Genomic DNA, 15,660 nt, shown 5'->3' with positions numbered 1-15,660 from the left:
GTTCACTCATCGGCCACATTATTAGTTACACCTGTCCAACTGCTCCCTAACGCAAGTTTCTAATCGGCCAGTCAGATGGCAGCAACTCAATGCATGTAGGCATGTAGACATAATCAAGACAATCTGCTGCAGTTCAGACCGAGCATCAGAATTTGTATCTTTATTGGAATGATGGATTTAAGAAACCAGCAAGCTATGTTTGTATCTACATAACTCGCAATTGGCTAAAGTTGGTTTTACACACTCCATATTAGTAATGGATTATTTGAGGCATGTAAAGTTAGCCAAACACACAAACACATCATGAAACACACCCATAGCCACTGCCCCTAATAAACCACCCTTTTTCCATCACTTTAATGCTTTTTAACTTTATATTTTCAACCTCAGTCAACTGGAGTTTTTATTAAAGCTTTATGTTCCATGGTGTAATTGTCAGAAGTGCATTTCAAATGTCTTTTCTTGCAGTCGATCATAACATAAAACCCTCCGAGTTCCTCTTCACTCCAAGCAAACCTCAGGACAAGATGAGCTTTGATGAGGTGAGAGAGCAGAATCTCTGGAATGTCTTGCATGACTGGAGACTCATGATAGCAGAAACTCAAAGCTACTTCAAAGTGACATTTCGTCTCGATTTGTTCCTCCAATGCTCTTGTTCTTTTATTTCACCTCAGATCTTCTTGATTAATCTGAAGCGGAGGTTCGACCGAAGGGAACGGATGTTGAACACTATGGCAGTTCTGGGTCTTGAGGCGACGCTGGTTGATGCCGTCGATGGGAAGTAGGTCATCAAATGGACAATTTGTGGCATCCTGTTTATTTTGGGGTTTTTTGAAATGTGTCAGAACTGGTCATGTGAAAGCGCTTCAGACTTTGTTTGTTTACTCTCAGGACTTTGAACACATCTCAGCTTCAAGCTCTTGGTATAGAAATGATGCCAGGGTATAAAGATCCGTATTCTGGTCGAGTTTTGACACGTGGAGAGATCGGCTGTTTCCTCAGTCACCACTTCACCTGGAAACAGGTACACACACACTCATGAATAGATATGCTGCACTTTACATTAAAAATGGCTGACTCTAAATAACTCTAAATATTTTAGAATCTCTGTGTAAAACTATTTAACACATCTAATGTATCTAATTATCACAACACAGTTTTAAATGTTTACAGATAATGGTTTAAAAAGTGGACTGAATAGTTTAAATTATCTTTACCTATTGGGTTTTACAGTGTAGCATCTGTTTTATTAAAGTTTTAGTAGTTTTACTAAAGATATAATTTATTAATTTAATTTAAATGTATCAAATGGAACTGACATTTCAAAACTCAAATTATGCTCAACATATATTATATTATATTATATTATATTATATTATATTATATTATATTATATTATATTATATTATATTATATTATATTATATTAATTATATATTATTTTATATTAGTAAATTGGTTTCTTCAAATGGTTTTGAGTTTACTTTGGTTTTGAAGTGTACTGACCACATTCTAATACATTTTATCTTCTATTAAAACAAAAAATTTCAAAAGCCAAATCATATTCTGCATTTATTTTAAGTAGTTTTAAGGTGTATGGTGTGTGTTTATTTGATAGGTGTTGGAAAGAGGTCTGCGGCATGTACTGGTGTTGGAGGACGATGTGAGGTTTGAGCCTCGCTTTAAAAGAAGGTTACAGACCATCATGAAAGATGTTGAAAAAACTCAGTTGAACTGGGACCTCATGTAAGAACGCCAGAAAAGCACAAAGTCAAACCTTATCAAAGCTCACGAGAACCCAGTTGATCTCCATCTCTCCTTGGTTTTCTCCACAGATATGTTGGCCGTAAGCGGATGCAGGTGGCTCAGCCGGAGGTGTCTGTAGAAGGTGTAAATAACCTGGTGGAGGCCGATTACTCATACTGGACTCTAGGTTATGCTCTCTCACAACAGGGGGCCAAGAAACTCCTTGCTGCCCAGCCGCTTGGCAAGATGCTCCCTGTGGATGAGTTCCTGCCAGTCATGTTCAACAAACACCCAAAGTAAGCCAGATGGATGGTTGAAAGAGTAATCAAGAGATTGTTAATAGACGAATGAGTGACAGATAGATAGATAGATAGATAGATAGATAGATAGATAGATAGATAGATAGATAGATAGATAGATAGATAGATAGATAGATAGATAGATAGATAGATAGATAGATAGATAGATAGATAGATAGATTAATTGATCAGTTAATCAATGTATGGAATGTTAAATAAAATGGATTGATGGTTGGTGGGTAGCAAAGTGGTCTCACTGCAAGAAGGTTGCTGGTTCGAGGCCCAACTGTGCCAGGTGGCATTTCTTTGTAAAGTTTGCATGTTCTCCCAGTATTCACATGGGTTTCCTCTGCAAATATAGGTGAATTGGATAAACTAAATGGCGGTAGTGAATGAGTGGGTATGAATGAGAAAGTGTTTGGGTGTTTTCCAGCACTTGGGGTTCACAGGTTGAGTGCATCCCCCACATAAAAACACACACCAGAGTAATTGGTAGTTCATTCAGAGACTAAGTGAGTAATAGAGGGATGTTGTTTGGTTAACCGATAAAACCGATAAAACTGATGGAGGGATCGACAGATTAATTGATTGACTGACAGACAAAAGGATGGAGAAACAGATGGATAAATGGATCAATCTATCAATGGGTGGATGGGTCGTCTAATCAGTATCAATTAATGATAGATTGATAGAATAATGGCCCATTATATGGATTGATAGTGTATGAAGGAATCAGACTATTGATAGATTGATTGGCAACATGATGATGGATATAGGAAAAGGTGGATAAATGGATCTATCTATCAATGGGTGGAAGGGTCGTCTAATCTGTAAAGGGACTCTGCATTAAATTTGAATGGATGGATTATTGAGTGGATGGATTACTAGAAAAAAAAGATGGATGTATGGATCATTTAATGATAGACTGATAGAATAATGGCCCATTATATGGATGGATAGTGTATGAAGGAATCAGTCTATTGATTGATTGATTGATGCACAGACAAAATAATGATAGATGGAGGAACAGGTGGATAAATGGATCTATCAATGGGTGGATGGATTAATCAGTAGAGGGATTTCATATCAATTGGAGGGATGAATAAATGAGTGGATGGATGGATAAATGGCTGGATCTATCACTAGAAAAAAGGATGGATTACTTAATGATAGATTCATAGAATAATGGCTCATGAAGGAATCAAGCTATTGATTAATTGATTGATTGATTGATTGATTGATTGATTGATTGATTGATTGATTGATTGATTGATTGATTGATTGATTGATTGACAAAAGGATGGATAGAGGAACAGATGGATAGACAAAAAGATAGATGGGTGGATGGATAACTGGACATAATGGATGGATGGATCAATTAATGATAGACAGATAGAATAATGGCTCATTGTATGGAATGATAGTGTATGGATAATGAAGGAATAAATTGATTGATTGATATTTTGATTGATTGATTAATTAATGCACAGACAAAATGATGATGGATGGAGCAACAGATGAATAAATGGATCTATCTATCTATCAATGGGTGGATGGATTAATCAGAGGGACTCTCGTATCAATTGGAGGGATGAATGAATGGGTGGATGGATAACTAGAAAGAAAGATGGATGGGTGGATAGATTACTACACAATAGATAGATGGATGAATGGGTGGATGAATTACTAGAAAAAAGGATGGATGATTAAATTATGATAGATTCATAGAATAATGGATGAGGGATCTATAGATAGTGTGTGTATAATGAAGGAATCAAGCTATTGATTGACTGACCGATTGACTGATCAACTAGTGTCAACTAATCTACAGAAAGATGGATTGATTTTCCATTTAAGAATCAATTGACAGATGTAAAGATGGATGGCTAAACGTTTTGCAGCAGTGTTTAAACCAGTACACACTGAGGTTGTGCTGCTGAGTGTTTCAGACAGTGCTAGATTGTTCAGATTGAGTAGAAAAGTACAGTGTCCCTGCAGGGTCACACAATGACTGGTTTTCTACCTCATTTTCTCTAGTGGGAGTCCTGCATGCTTTGGTTGTGCTCTCAGCCTGTCATTCTTACTGGCTTTTCTCTCTCTCCAAATACCCTCAGTACCCTGCGGTCCTACTCCTCTGTTGTCTTGCATTCTCCGGGTTCCCTTTTCTCTCTCTCTTCATACTTTGAGGAATTTTGGGAAGGGCCAGTTCTTCCTGCTGCCGGCTTTAGAGGGACAAAATTCCCATTGATAAAGTTTTGGGGGAAGGGTCATTGGCATAAGACAGATGGATTACTGTATAAATATACTCCACTTTCTCTGTGTTTGTGCGTGAGAGAGAGAATGAGTCATTGTGTTACCCTTTGTTTGTGTATATAGACTTGTATTAGCATAAATTATGGTGAATAATGCAATATTTCCTGGACCAATGTTGAGTAGACATATAGAAGTTTTATAGCCAAAGACATTATCAGACCAATCAATGATACCAACCAATTGAACAATGTTAATATTAGGATTTTACATCGTTTTATTTGAAATTATAACATGAAAAGGTTTCAAGTCAGTGTTTTTAGACATTTTTTTCACTATAAGCTGCTTTTCAATTACAATTAGCTTTCATTAGGGTATTAAAATGTTAGGTTAGAGTTAGTAGTAGAATTAGGTAATATGTAGTTTCTTATAGTCTGTAGGGGCTCATCAAAATAAAGTGTTACCAAAGTAAGTGTAAAAAGAATATCTAATTAATAATGAGATCCTCCAAAAGTTTTTTCTTTTCCACCTATTTGTAATTTTCTCACGACCTTGCTTTTGCTCCCACTCATACTCTTTTTTTTTCTCTCTCTTAGTTCTGCATACATGTCTCACTTTGATCCCAGGGATCTGCGTGCTTTCTCTGTTGAGCCATTGCTGCTGTACCCAACACACTATACGGGTGAGCCTGGCTACTTCAGCGACACAGAGACATCCACTATTTGGGATGACGAGTCCGTCAACACCGATTGGGACAGACAATACGCACAAAAAACTGCCCAGCAAGCACAAATTCGCTCCGTTGCTCAGAACAGCGTCACCGGGGACACACCAGCGCCTGCGTCCCGAGCCTCCCGAGACGAACTCTGAGTTCTGTATGTGTTTTCAAACCACACAGCTGAACGACTGACTCACAGACAGCTCACTCCTCAAAGTCTTGCAGTCCGCTCCCCCCTGGCGACACATCAGCCAATAGCATGACAGCTGGCTGGGATGCTCGAACACCGTTGGCTGGCTGGTTGAATTTGCACACACAAGCTCTTTTCATTTCCACATTATTTATTTTATCATGCCTTTCAGAAACATTGAGGGACTGAACAGTCCCCACTGGAACCTTCAAAGGATCAGGACACTGCGGAAGGATTGAACGGAGCAACACAGACATATGGGAGTTAGATTTGGACAAGACAGATGAATCTTTATTTTGAAGTTTTCTTTTATATTGTAATATAAAAACAGATACAGTTTATACACAGTGTGGAACAAAGAATCCTACAGCCTGTCCACATTTCTACTGTAATTGATCACTTAAGGAAAGAAAATTCTTTTTTAATTGATATTTTTTAACAGCATCACAAAATCCCCTTTAAATGACATTTATGTGTCAAATGTCCAAAAATCAAGCAGACTGGTTTCATATTTTCTGGAGAAGCTGTTAATTGATCAGTACAGGGTTTAAAACTAGCAAAAGATTATTAAATATGTATTTTTATTATTATTTAATTAATACAGCTGTACTTAAAGGGCACCTATTCTATCCCTTTTACAAGATGTACGATAAGTCTTTGGTGTCTCCAGAATGTGTCTGTAAATTTTGAGCTCAAAATACTCATCATATATTTTATTATACCCTTCGGAATCGAAATCCAATTTCAGTGTTTGAGTACATTGTAGCTGTTTTTGTAGCCTGTGGCTTTAAATTCAGCTGAGCTGCTTCTCCCCATTCAAACGTGTGTGTCTGCTTCTCCTACGTTAAGTCAGATAAACAGCAGTCAGTGACAGTAGCTATGTTTCCATTCAAAAATTAATAACATAATAACACATAACACATATACACAATAACACATAATTAACTTTATGTGCAAAACTGGATTACCACAAAAAAGATGTGCGAAGGAAGCAGCGTTTCCATCCATTAAATCAAAGAGAACAAAATCCTGATTAACTGGCTCCGAATATCTAAAGTAAAAACGGAATTTTCTGCGGTAGGAGAAGTTGCGTAAATCATTTCATTATTTAATAAATGACTTCAGCCTCAGAAGGCAATCCTGACACGCAGTGAACGCACGGTGGCGTTTGAAGACGTGAGGCACGGAGCACAGATACTCTTGATTCTGGAGGTCATTTATAATATAATAACACTAATACTGAAAAGGTTAAGGCGCTTTAGACATCCCAGGCTCATTGTGGAAATGTAGTCCCGCGGACATTTCTGGAGACCGCGAAATACGTCCCTGTGGGTACGTACGGCTGCAGTTTTTGTTTTTGCGAATTCGCGAGAGGCCGCTGTTGTGCGCTTTTTCGCATCTCAGACGCCTCTCGCGAGTGCAGTTCGCGCCCGCACTGTTCTCGCGTGAACACACCAGAGGCCGCTGTCTGACTGACCAGATGATTGACTGCGCGACCGGCCAATCGGCTGACCCGCCCTCCTCCTTCCCTGAACCCAACCAATTTTACCGATTGACCCGCCCGCCCGCTCACTTCCCTAAACCCGAGCAACAGTTTACAAAAGCTGTCCAAAAAAACAATGCACAAACAATAGGTGGATGGAAATGTAGCTAGAGACAGACACGGATGAAGCTAAAATACAGCGTATTAGTCAAAAAATACCAAGTAAGTTTATTTCATGAATTTCATGAATTTATTTCATGAATTTATTTATTATTCTTGACTTTATTCAAGCCTTTCTGAAATTATGAGTCTCACACAAAGGCTGTTTGCAGTACACACAAACATATACAAGCATGTTTCTTGCAGCATGCGGCTGTAGTGATTATAGCGGTTAAAATTTTATTGCAAACATGTTGTTTTAAAAAAAGTTTTAAATTTATAAAACTTATAAAAATCACAAAGAGCTGTAGCAAAAATTTTAATCCCAGTTTATTTGCAAAACAAAAAGCTTATTGGTCTTGTGTACACGTTATTATTGAAACATGGCACCTGTCAATCAATTTGGTGGGTGGGGAAACCACAACTGTATGTCACATTGCAGTGGGCTTCAAAATCGCTGGATCCTATTTTAACATTAGGAAATTTAAAAAAAGACTTGTTTTGTTTATATCACCCAATATGACAGTGGACACACTATAACTACATACAGTTCTGTCCAAATAGCTTACAAAAGATGATTTTCATTATAGGTGCTCTTTAGGTTTACTTGAATTGTGATGGATTTGTGTTATTGTGAATATCTGTCTCTAATTCCTTCAAGAAACATTCCATGAATCTGAAAAGAGTGCATGATTCTACTGGGCATTATGTCATCCGTCATGATTTAAAATAGCTGGATGCAAAAACCCTAATTTTTCCAAACACACTTGTATTTTTCCACTCAGCAGGCTGGCTCCTGTTCTCTGGCTGTATTTCATTACCTTCTTTAATGACAGAAGATGTCATGGTGCTGGTGGAGGGCTGATTCAATAAACTGGTTGATCGATAATGTGTGTCTAATGATGTTTGTGCGAGCTAACAAACTAGCATCAGCTTTATTTTGGTATATTACTAACCTTTATGTGCTCAGTTAGCTATTATCTTCAATAACATCCACTCACAACAGCCTTTGGGTGTTTCTGAGCTAAACTCCCAGTGTAAATGTGTTTGAAATCTTCATTCAGTGGAGAAGGGGTGTGTATGCACTGGATTGGTTTATGAATAATATTGGCTACTGGTGCATTTGGCAACCAAAAACATGGCAGACCAAACAATATTAAAAACACTGACCAAATAAGCTCACCCTCTCAGAATGTGCTGCCAATTATATGTGTATGAGTAATGAGTAAATAGAGATGTTAAATCGGGTCATCTTAGAGCTGAAATGTCTCAAATCTTGGTACTGTTGACAATTTAAACAATTAGTTTTATTACCTGAGGAATTTAGCTCACATTATCATAGCAAAACAACGTAGTTTTTAAAATAAAATCTTTATGTGGATTATAGCATGACACAAATGTACAGTATATCGTTCTATTTCTATGGTTTAAATAATTGTGTAGGGCAACATTCATTCATTTTCTTTTCAGCTTAGTCCCTTTTTTTAATCAGGGGTCGCCACAGCGGAATGAACCGCTAACTTATCCAGCATTTTTTATGCAGGGAATGCCCTTCCAGCTGCAACCCATCACTAGGAAACATCCATACATACTTATTCACACACATACACTACGGACAATTTCAAGTGGTGCTCGCTGCAGAGCCATTTGAGGAGAGCTGAGCTCCAGCGAGGGGGAGCTTAAGCTTGAGCTCCACCTTTTTTGCACTTCTTCTACGAGTGATGTCACTGGGGGTAGGGTTAGGGGTGGAGTTGGTGTACGCATTAAAACAGCTTACAGGAGGAGGAGCGACAGCTCATGCTTCCCCTCGCTGGAGCTCAGCTCTCCTCAAATGGCTCTGCAGCGAGCACCCTCTCGACAATTTAGCTTACCCAATTCACTTATAGTGCATGTCTTTAGACTTGGGTGGGAAACCAGAGCATCCGGAGGAAACCCACGCCAACACGGGGAGAACATGCAAACTCCACACAGAAATGCCATCTGACTGTAGGCCTAAAATCAAACATAAAAGCATGTAATCAGAATGCGAATATACATTGGCTATCGGGGTCGACCTTTTTATTAAATGTATCTATTTAAATCAAATGACATCAAATTTATTAATAAGACGTATTTAAGTTTTCAGTGTTTTGATTGTATTCTGACATACAGTAACCTCTGATTATTTCAGATTACTGTAGCCCAAACTATTCAGTTTAATTTTACATTACGGCTATATGTAAATACAAACACCTATTTAACAAAAAGAAATCGTCTCGTGAACACTTACGATATCCATCGCAAGATTGTTAAATCATTCCTGCAAAGACTGATTAGTCCGATTATGCATGAACCCCTATAATGGTATGAACCATTATAGGGGTGGTCAAATGTATATTGGTATAATCTATCACTTTAATTATTAATTTTATTATTTAAGAGACAGCTCAGGGAAAACTAGTTCTCACTATTTAAAGGCTGACCAGCCCATATATCTTGTTTTGACGTCCTTTAAGGGTGGTGGGTGTTCAATCCCCTCAAACTCCCCTGTAATTCGCACCCTGCATATAATGTAATGTTTCCTATGTGATAAAAGGTTGACTTGGCGGTTGCTGTAATATTAGCAGACCCTGGCCTCTGCTGGAAACTAGGAGTATTGCAGTTCGGTTGTGTGGTGGATTTCAAAGGTATATGATGGTGGGTAATGGTGAACCATTCAAAACATTACCTTCATCTGCTGTTTTGCTGGATAGTAATGCAATGTGACGATGTCCAACCTCGAAAGGCATTTAAATCAGCATTCAGGTGAGATGGCAATGCGTTTTCAAACTTCACACACACACACACTATCATGCTGGTTATTGTTATTTGCTAACTGTGCCTGTTTCTTTTTCTCGTTCTAACTTGATAATACGTGCACATGAAGATCCCGTGGTTGTTTATGCTTTCTGTCTTCTGTCAGACATTGTCAAACTTGCAACCAAGTGTGACAAGTGGCATTCATTCCAAATGTTCTGTCATAAAACAAATCAAAATTTCATGTTTTATTTTACAAAAAGTACACAAGTGAATGCTTGCCAGAAAGTGGGATTTTATTAATATATAAAAACATAGGTTAAATACAAAATACAAAGTGACTAGATTAGATACAAAGATTAAAGATTAAAGAAACAAGCATAAAAAGTCAAGGCACAGAATTTTTACACTGTGAATACATATATTCTCAGTAAAACATTATAAAAGTATAATTAGTGTGTGTATATATATATATATATATATATATATATATATATATATATATATATATATATATATATAAATACAAAATACTGCATCATCATTCAAACTATTTGCAAATCTGTTCTAAATACAGTATAGCAGCCCTTATATGCATCATCACATCAGTATATTACCTAAACGCCAACCATTTAGAATTTAGAAATCTGATTGCAATCTAATCAATGTTTTACAGCAATTACCAAATCTCAGACAAAGCCCTCAGAAACTATGGTAGCAGAGGTTGAGTGGGGTTTTCATTTGTATTCTGCTGCTCTCTTTCAATCTCTACAGTGCTCTGGCCATCATGCTGAATCTCTTCATATCCCCTTTTAAAACTGAAATGAGAAAACTTTCTCCTCCGTTTCATTAAGATCACAATTCCTGCCACCACAATAGCGACCAAAGTCATCACACCGCAAGCAACACCGGCCTTTTCCCCTCCTGACATCTGGGTGGATGATGCATCGATCAGTTTGGCCATTCGACTGACTTCTCCAAGGTTTGCCACTCTCCATTTTTTTGTCCCCCCAACCCTCATCCAGGCTTTATCGCCTTCTGTCATTACAGCGACTGTGTTTGTCGCCATCATGTTGATCAGAGGTGGCTTTGTGAAAGGTGGGAGGTGAACAGGTTTTAACTGGCCGCCAGTAAACACACCCGATTGTACACAGTACAATACTTGACAGCCATCGCTAATAGTTGCAAGGTGTTGGCTGTACTGAGGTGGACAACGGTACTGGTTTCCTGCTTGAGGGTTGCCAGATTGGCAGCTAAATAAACCCCCAAATGGCACAGAGGATATTGTTCCTGCCTCATAGTCATTGCTCAGACAAATCCTCATGCCGTTAGTCAGAAATACTTGTTCAAAATAATTTGCAGGGCAGTCATGAGATTTGGTCTGTGGGTTTTGTAAAGATGGTCCAAATAGACCCCCAAATAGGTATCCGGTGTTTTCAGGGACTGTCTGACTTGTGGAACACCAATAAGTGTCAATTTGTGCCTGGCGGACGTAGTAAACATTTCCACATACTTGATGACAACAATCCAAAATTAACCAGCATGAATGACATTCCTCATGGCACTCATAATTATTATAACCCTGCTGTACGTTCTCAGAATGTAACCGAGTGGCACTGTATGGTTGACGGCAAGTAAAGTCACCAGTGTCTGGATTTCTTTGTGCAAATTCATCACAGATGACATTTCCATCTGGTGACTCAGGAGTGCATGTTTGGTAAACGCCACCAAATGTCAAATTGGTGACTGGACCCTCACAGGACGTGTCGTTCACATTGGCCTGAAAGTTAAAGTTTTGAGAACTTTGATCTGTGCAGCCTGGAGTGGTGTTTATGTTGTAGTAACGTTCTGCAGCCTTCTGCACTGAAAAGGCAAGCTTATGTAAAGTGGGAACTGGGAGGTCAGGGAATACGGCTGGATTGAGAAAATAGTGAATCGGCAGACCAGAACGGTCAATTGCCACAAGATGATTTTGAGTGCTCTCTTGCCACTTCTGCATAGTGATGCCTTGATAGAATAAAGCCCCGCCGTGGCTCTGAACTAATGAGTATGTGATGTTTTGCTGGTAAGTGAGGGTTTCAGAGGTTTGCTCGGTTTCTTTGCTGCCAAAGTTAAAATTAACCATGTTAAAAAAGTTAATGCCTGCGGATGCAGAGACAGAAGACCTCTCTGAATTAGTGTCAGAGACGTAAGACCTTTTTATATAGTCCTCCTGCACTAAAGTGGCACCGGCATCGATGCTTGTGATGACATGGGTACCATATTCAAGTATGACTTTCTCTGACAAATACATTGCTTGACGTGTTTGATTGTTCTCAATAGCATCTGCGAGTTCCGAGATCTGCTGGGAAAAGCGGGAATCCAGGGTGAAGTCAGGGTAAGCATTCACGGTGTACAGATGGTTGCGTACCTGAGAAGATAACACAAAACAATGATCAATACTTTTTTAGTAAATTTTTATATTTTCAATAAAATTAATGTAAATATGAGGCTTAGAGTATTTGTTTATATTAATATTATTAGAAAATGAATGTCTTTAGATGGGCACATCTTTAGGTTGTGACATAAATTGCCAGAATTTACCATAAATTAATATAAAATTAAATAAAATTGAATTAACACTTTTAACAAGCTCTTTATTTAAAAATAAGATAAACATTTCCCTAAACATTTTCAAATGATGAAGGAAACAAAAATCACTGAAACATAAATTTAGGCGATGCAGTGGCGCAGTAGGTAGTGCTGATGCCTCACAGCAAGAAGGTCGCTGTTTCAAGGCTTGGTCAGTTGGCGTTCGCGTGGGTTTTCTCCGGGTGCTCCAGTTTCCCCCAAAGTCTACAGACATGTGGTACAGGTGAATTGGGTAGGCTAAATTGTCCGTAGTGTATGAGTGTAATGAGTGTGTATGGATGAGTGTAAAGATGGGTTGCGGCTGGAAGGGCATCCGTTGCGTAAAATATGTGCTGAATAGGTTGATGGTTTATTCCGCTGTGGCGACCTCGGATTAATAAAGGGACTAAGCCAAAAAGAAAATGAATGAATGAACATACATTTAACTGAAAGTAAGTAATTTTTTTTTTATTTTAATGTTAGCTATTACGAAACATCATTTTACTTCCTTATATTATGAAATGAGAATAAGATTTAATTAAATATTAATATTTTTTTACATGTGGATATGGTTATAGCCTATCTTTTCTGTTTAAAATAATACTAATGTGTATAAAAATGTCCTTGAACAGACGCGTCCTCTTGTTACGAAGGCTTTTTAATGCCCACACCACGATTGTACTGTGAGTGCGGGCCGTAATCTGCCCTGTATTTGACTTTTTTTTTCTTTTTTGACATTTGACACAAATCTATGTTGTCAAATATTATCCAGAGTATGTCAGTGTTGTCAAAAATATAGTTTAAAGCTTTATGCTAACAAAATGATAAAAAAAAAACATCAATTTAAGAATACACTGTAAATATAATATACCGTTTTGGCCATTAAATAAAAATAAAACATGCTGCTTTTACTTTTCTGTCTTACCTGAACTCGTGTTGTTACGGAATTCCCTCTCACTTGGTGTATTTTCATGCGCGTGTTTTCCTCAGAGAATTTTCCGTTTAGAACAGTAAGGTAGGAAGCGTCTGCATTGATGGATCCTGACGTGGAGCTTCTCTGATCCAGCCATGACATTATAGTCTCAGAGTGAGTTTCCACTCCGCTTGTTTTTCGCGGAATGACAAACACTTCGTCTGGGATGAGATAAAGTCCATCTTCTGTGGTCTGACACTGGGAATAGGTCAAGTTCATCACCCGTCCCACGTCTAAATTGCGCAGGTTGTCCCAACCTCCACCTGGGAGCACCTCTAGAGCTGTTAAATTTGAGTTTTGGCGGCATTCGCGGAGACCATTACTGGGTCTGATAAAGCCATCAGATTTGCAGAAAAGGACGAAGAATGTAAGGAAAATATATAATAAATTCATGATGAAGTTTAAGGAATTGACCTCTGACTGCTCTCCTCCTCACACGGTTTCGTTTCTGCCCTAAATATACTTCGGAGGCGTGGCTTTGGAATTTTTGTTTTCGGAACAGTCAAACTTTCCCAAAAGAAGGAAGTATCTAGATAAGTTGAAGAATGTTGTCTGTTAGACTCCTGAAAATCAATGTTTTACAAGTTTCCTGAAAAAAAAAAAAAACTTTTTCCAAAGATATTTGTTGCTTTTTCTGTCTTTCTATTTTATTAACTATTTAGATGCAGGTTTATATCTTCACCATTTTTAATGAATTTGTATAATTGAAATTGATTATTAAAATTGGACATTTATGCACATTGGCATACACACTAGGCATATATTGTGTAGTTCTAGTGTACACAATGAAAAAAAAGTTGTTGGATTAACATAAAACATTATGTACATTGGTTGCACATAATATAGTTTATTAAACGTGATTTTTTACATGTTAAATCAACATGATTTTTATATGTTAAGGCTACATGATTTAATTTTGATTAAATAACACGACTTCTATATGTTTAATATGTTCTATATGTTCTATATGTTCTACATGATTTCTTTATTATAAATGGGTCATGAAGCATCAAAACATTTTTTGAGATGTTGACAGTCATACTGTATATGTGTCCCACATTGTTAATACCAGTATTAGGACATATACTTCACAAAATGAATCTAATTGGTTGTTTTTACAATATTTCGAGCAAATACGTTCTTCTTATACGATCTTTAAAAAATAAAATTTGAAGCTACATCGCAGCCATGAGATCTTTGTGTAAGTTCCAGTGTGGACACTGGATCTCTGTACTGGCCAGTACAACATGACATCTTTGAGTTTTCATCATTAATTCATAAAAAAGACTTGGTTTGAACCAATCAGCGGGCTCTTCTGTGAATGTGGCACAACTATATTAATATGCATGATATAGCTTCGAAGACTGTTTTTACCTGTTACAGTGTTTAAGACTTTTATATGTTCAAACTACATAATTTCCTTATTATAAATAACATGGTTTAGAAAAAGTTCAAACTACATGATTTCTTAACAATGAAAACATGTTTATATGTTCAAACCACATAATTTGTTTATAATTAAATAACATGATTTTAATATATTTTAATTACATTATTTCTTTTTGATTAAAGAATGTGATTTTTATATATACTCTGAAATACCCTTCCTAATGAGCTTCGTACAATCACTGACCTGCCACCTTTTAAAGCCCACTTATTTAAATGGGCTTTTCAAAAGTTCACACTTAGCTGATGATTGATAATAAAGCTAGTTTGGCATGCTGTCCCAGGAGAGAGCCCTGAGCTTATAAGATCCTCGAGCCCTGGGCTTCCTCCCGTTGCAAGGCGAGAGGGGAGTTTGAGCTCGGGTAGATCTCGATGACTCCCCCTCTTGCTTGTAGCTAAGTGTCAGATATGGATGCTGAAAGGTGTACTCAGAGTTTAGCTAAAGTATTTGGATTAATTGTTTAGAGTGCTTGTTTTTGAACTGTGGGAGGAAACCGGAGGACCCGGGGAAAAACTACTGCAAAACCACTGAATTTTGCTGAGAGTACAAGTAAGTTTATAGCTGAATATTGTGGGAATTTCCAAAGCCAACTATGAGAAGTGATATGTTTTAACTCAGGAATTACCAATGTCATCCACTACATTTTAAAGCCATTTGTTAAAAAAGCATGCTAGACTATGGTGCAATGTGTCTATTCTGTGCATTAATGCTTTCCAAATATGCTTTATATATATATATACTGTAGATTAAAAAAACATGAACTGAATATAATTGAACAGATACATGGAATTTAATCTTCAATCTGTACTTTTATCTTCATGTGAATGCTGGGAACATGCAGCTCAGCAATCTAAAGAATGAAAACATACTGTAAGACGCTTTGAGATGGCGGTAAACTGAGAACTGTTCTGACTGGTTTCAGCACATTTCAGTTTAGACGCATGCATAAACAACCATACTTAAACCTCACCAAAAGAACTTATCATAATGTGATTTATCGTAAATTATCAA

General features: G+C 37.5%; 2 protein-coding genes across 2 annotated transcripts in view; one reads left to right on the top strand and one right to left on the bottom strand.

The window, feature by feature from the left end:
- colgalt2b (collagen beta(1-O)galactosyltransferase 2b) overlaps positions 1-5,164 on the top strand; it is a 30,563-nt gene extending 25,399 nt beyond the window's left edge. Inside the window, exons 7-12 of the mRNA NM_001130076.1 lie at positions 469-542; positions 675-781; positions 892-1,024; positions 1,618-1,745; positions 1,835-2,041; positions 4,891-5,164. Coding sequence (NP_001123548.1) covers positions 469-542; positions 675-781; positions 892-1,024; positions 1,618-1,745; positions 1,835-2,041; positions 4,891-5,164 — 923 coding nt within the window. The remainder of the gene's footprint in view (positions 1-468; positions 543-674; positions 782-891; positions 1,025-1,617; positions 1,746-1,834; positions 2,042-4,890) is intronic.
- Positions 5,165-9,897: 4,733 nt separating this feature from the next.
- On the bottom strand, positions 9,898-13,660 carry mpeg1.2 (macrophage expressed 1, tandem duplicate 2). The gene is made up of 2 exons (NM_001020586.2): positions 13,155-13,660; positions 9,898-12,029 (listed from the first exon to the last, which is right to left on the bottom strand). The coding sequence occupies exons 1-2, from the start codon at positions 13,593-13,595 to the stop codon at positions 10,329-10,331; spliced, it is 2,142 nt and encodes a 713-aa protein (NP_001018422.2). The 5' UTR covers positions 13,596-13,660; the 3' UTR covers positions 9,898-10,328.
- Between the last annotated feature and the right edge of the window lie 2,000 nt (positions 13,661-15,660).

The sequence above is a fragment of the Danio rerio genome, chromosome 8 (genome assembly GCF_049306965.1).
Source record: "Danio rerio strain Tuebingen ecotype United States chromosome 8, GRCz12tu, whole genome shotgun sequence".
Classification (NCBI taxonomy): Eukaryota; Metazoa; Chordata; class Actinopteri; order Cypriniformes; family Danionidae; genus Danio; species Danio rerio.
The sequence above is the reverse complement of the archived record's forward strand: the minus strand, read 5'-3'. Positions and strand labels throughout refer to the sequence as shown.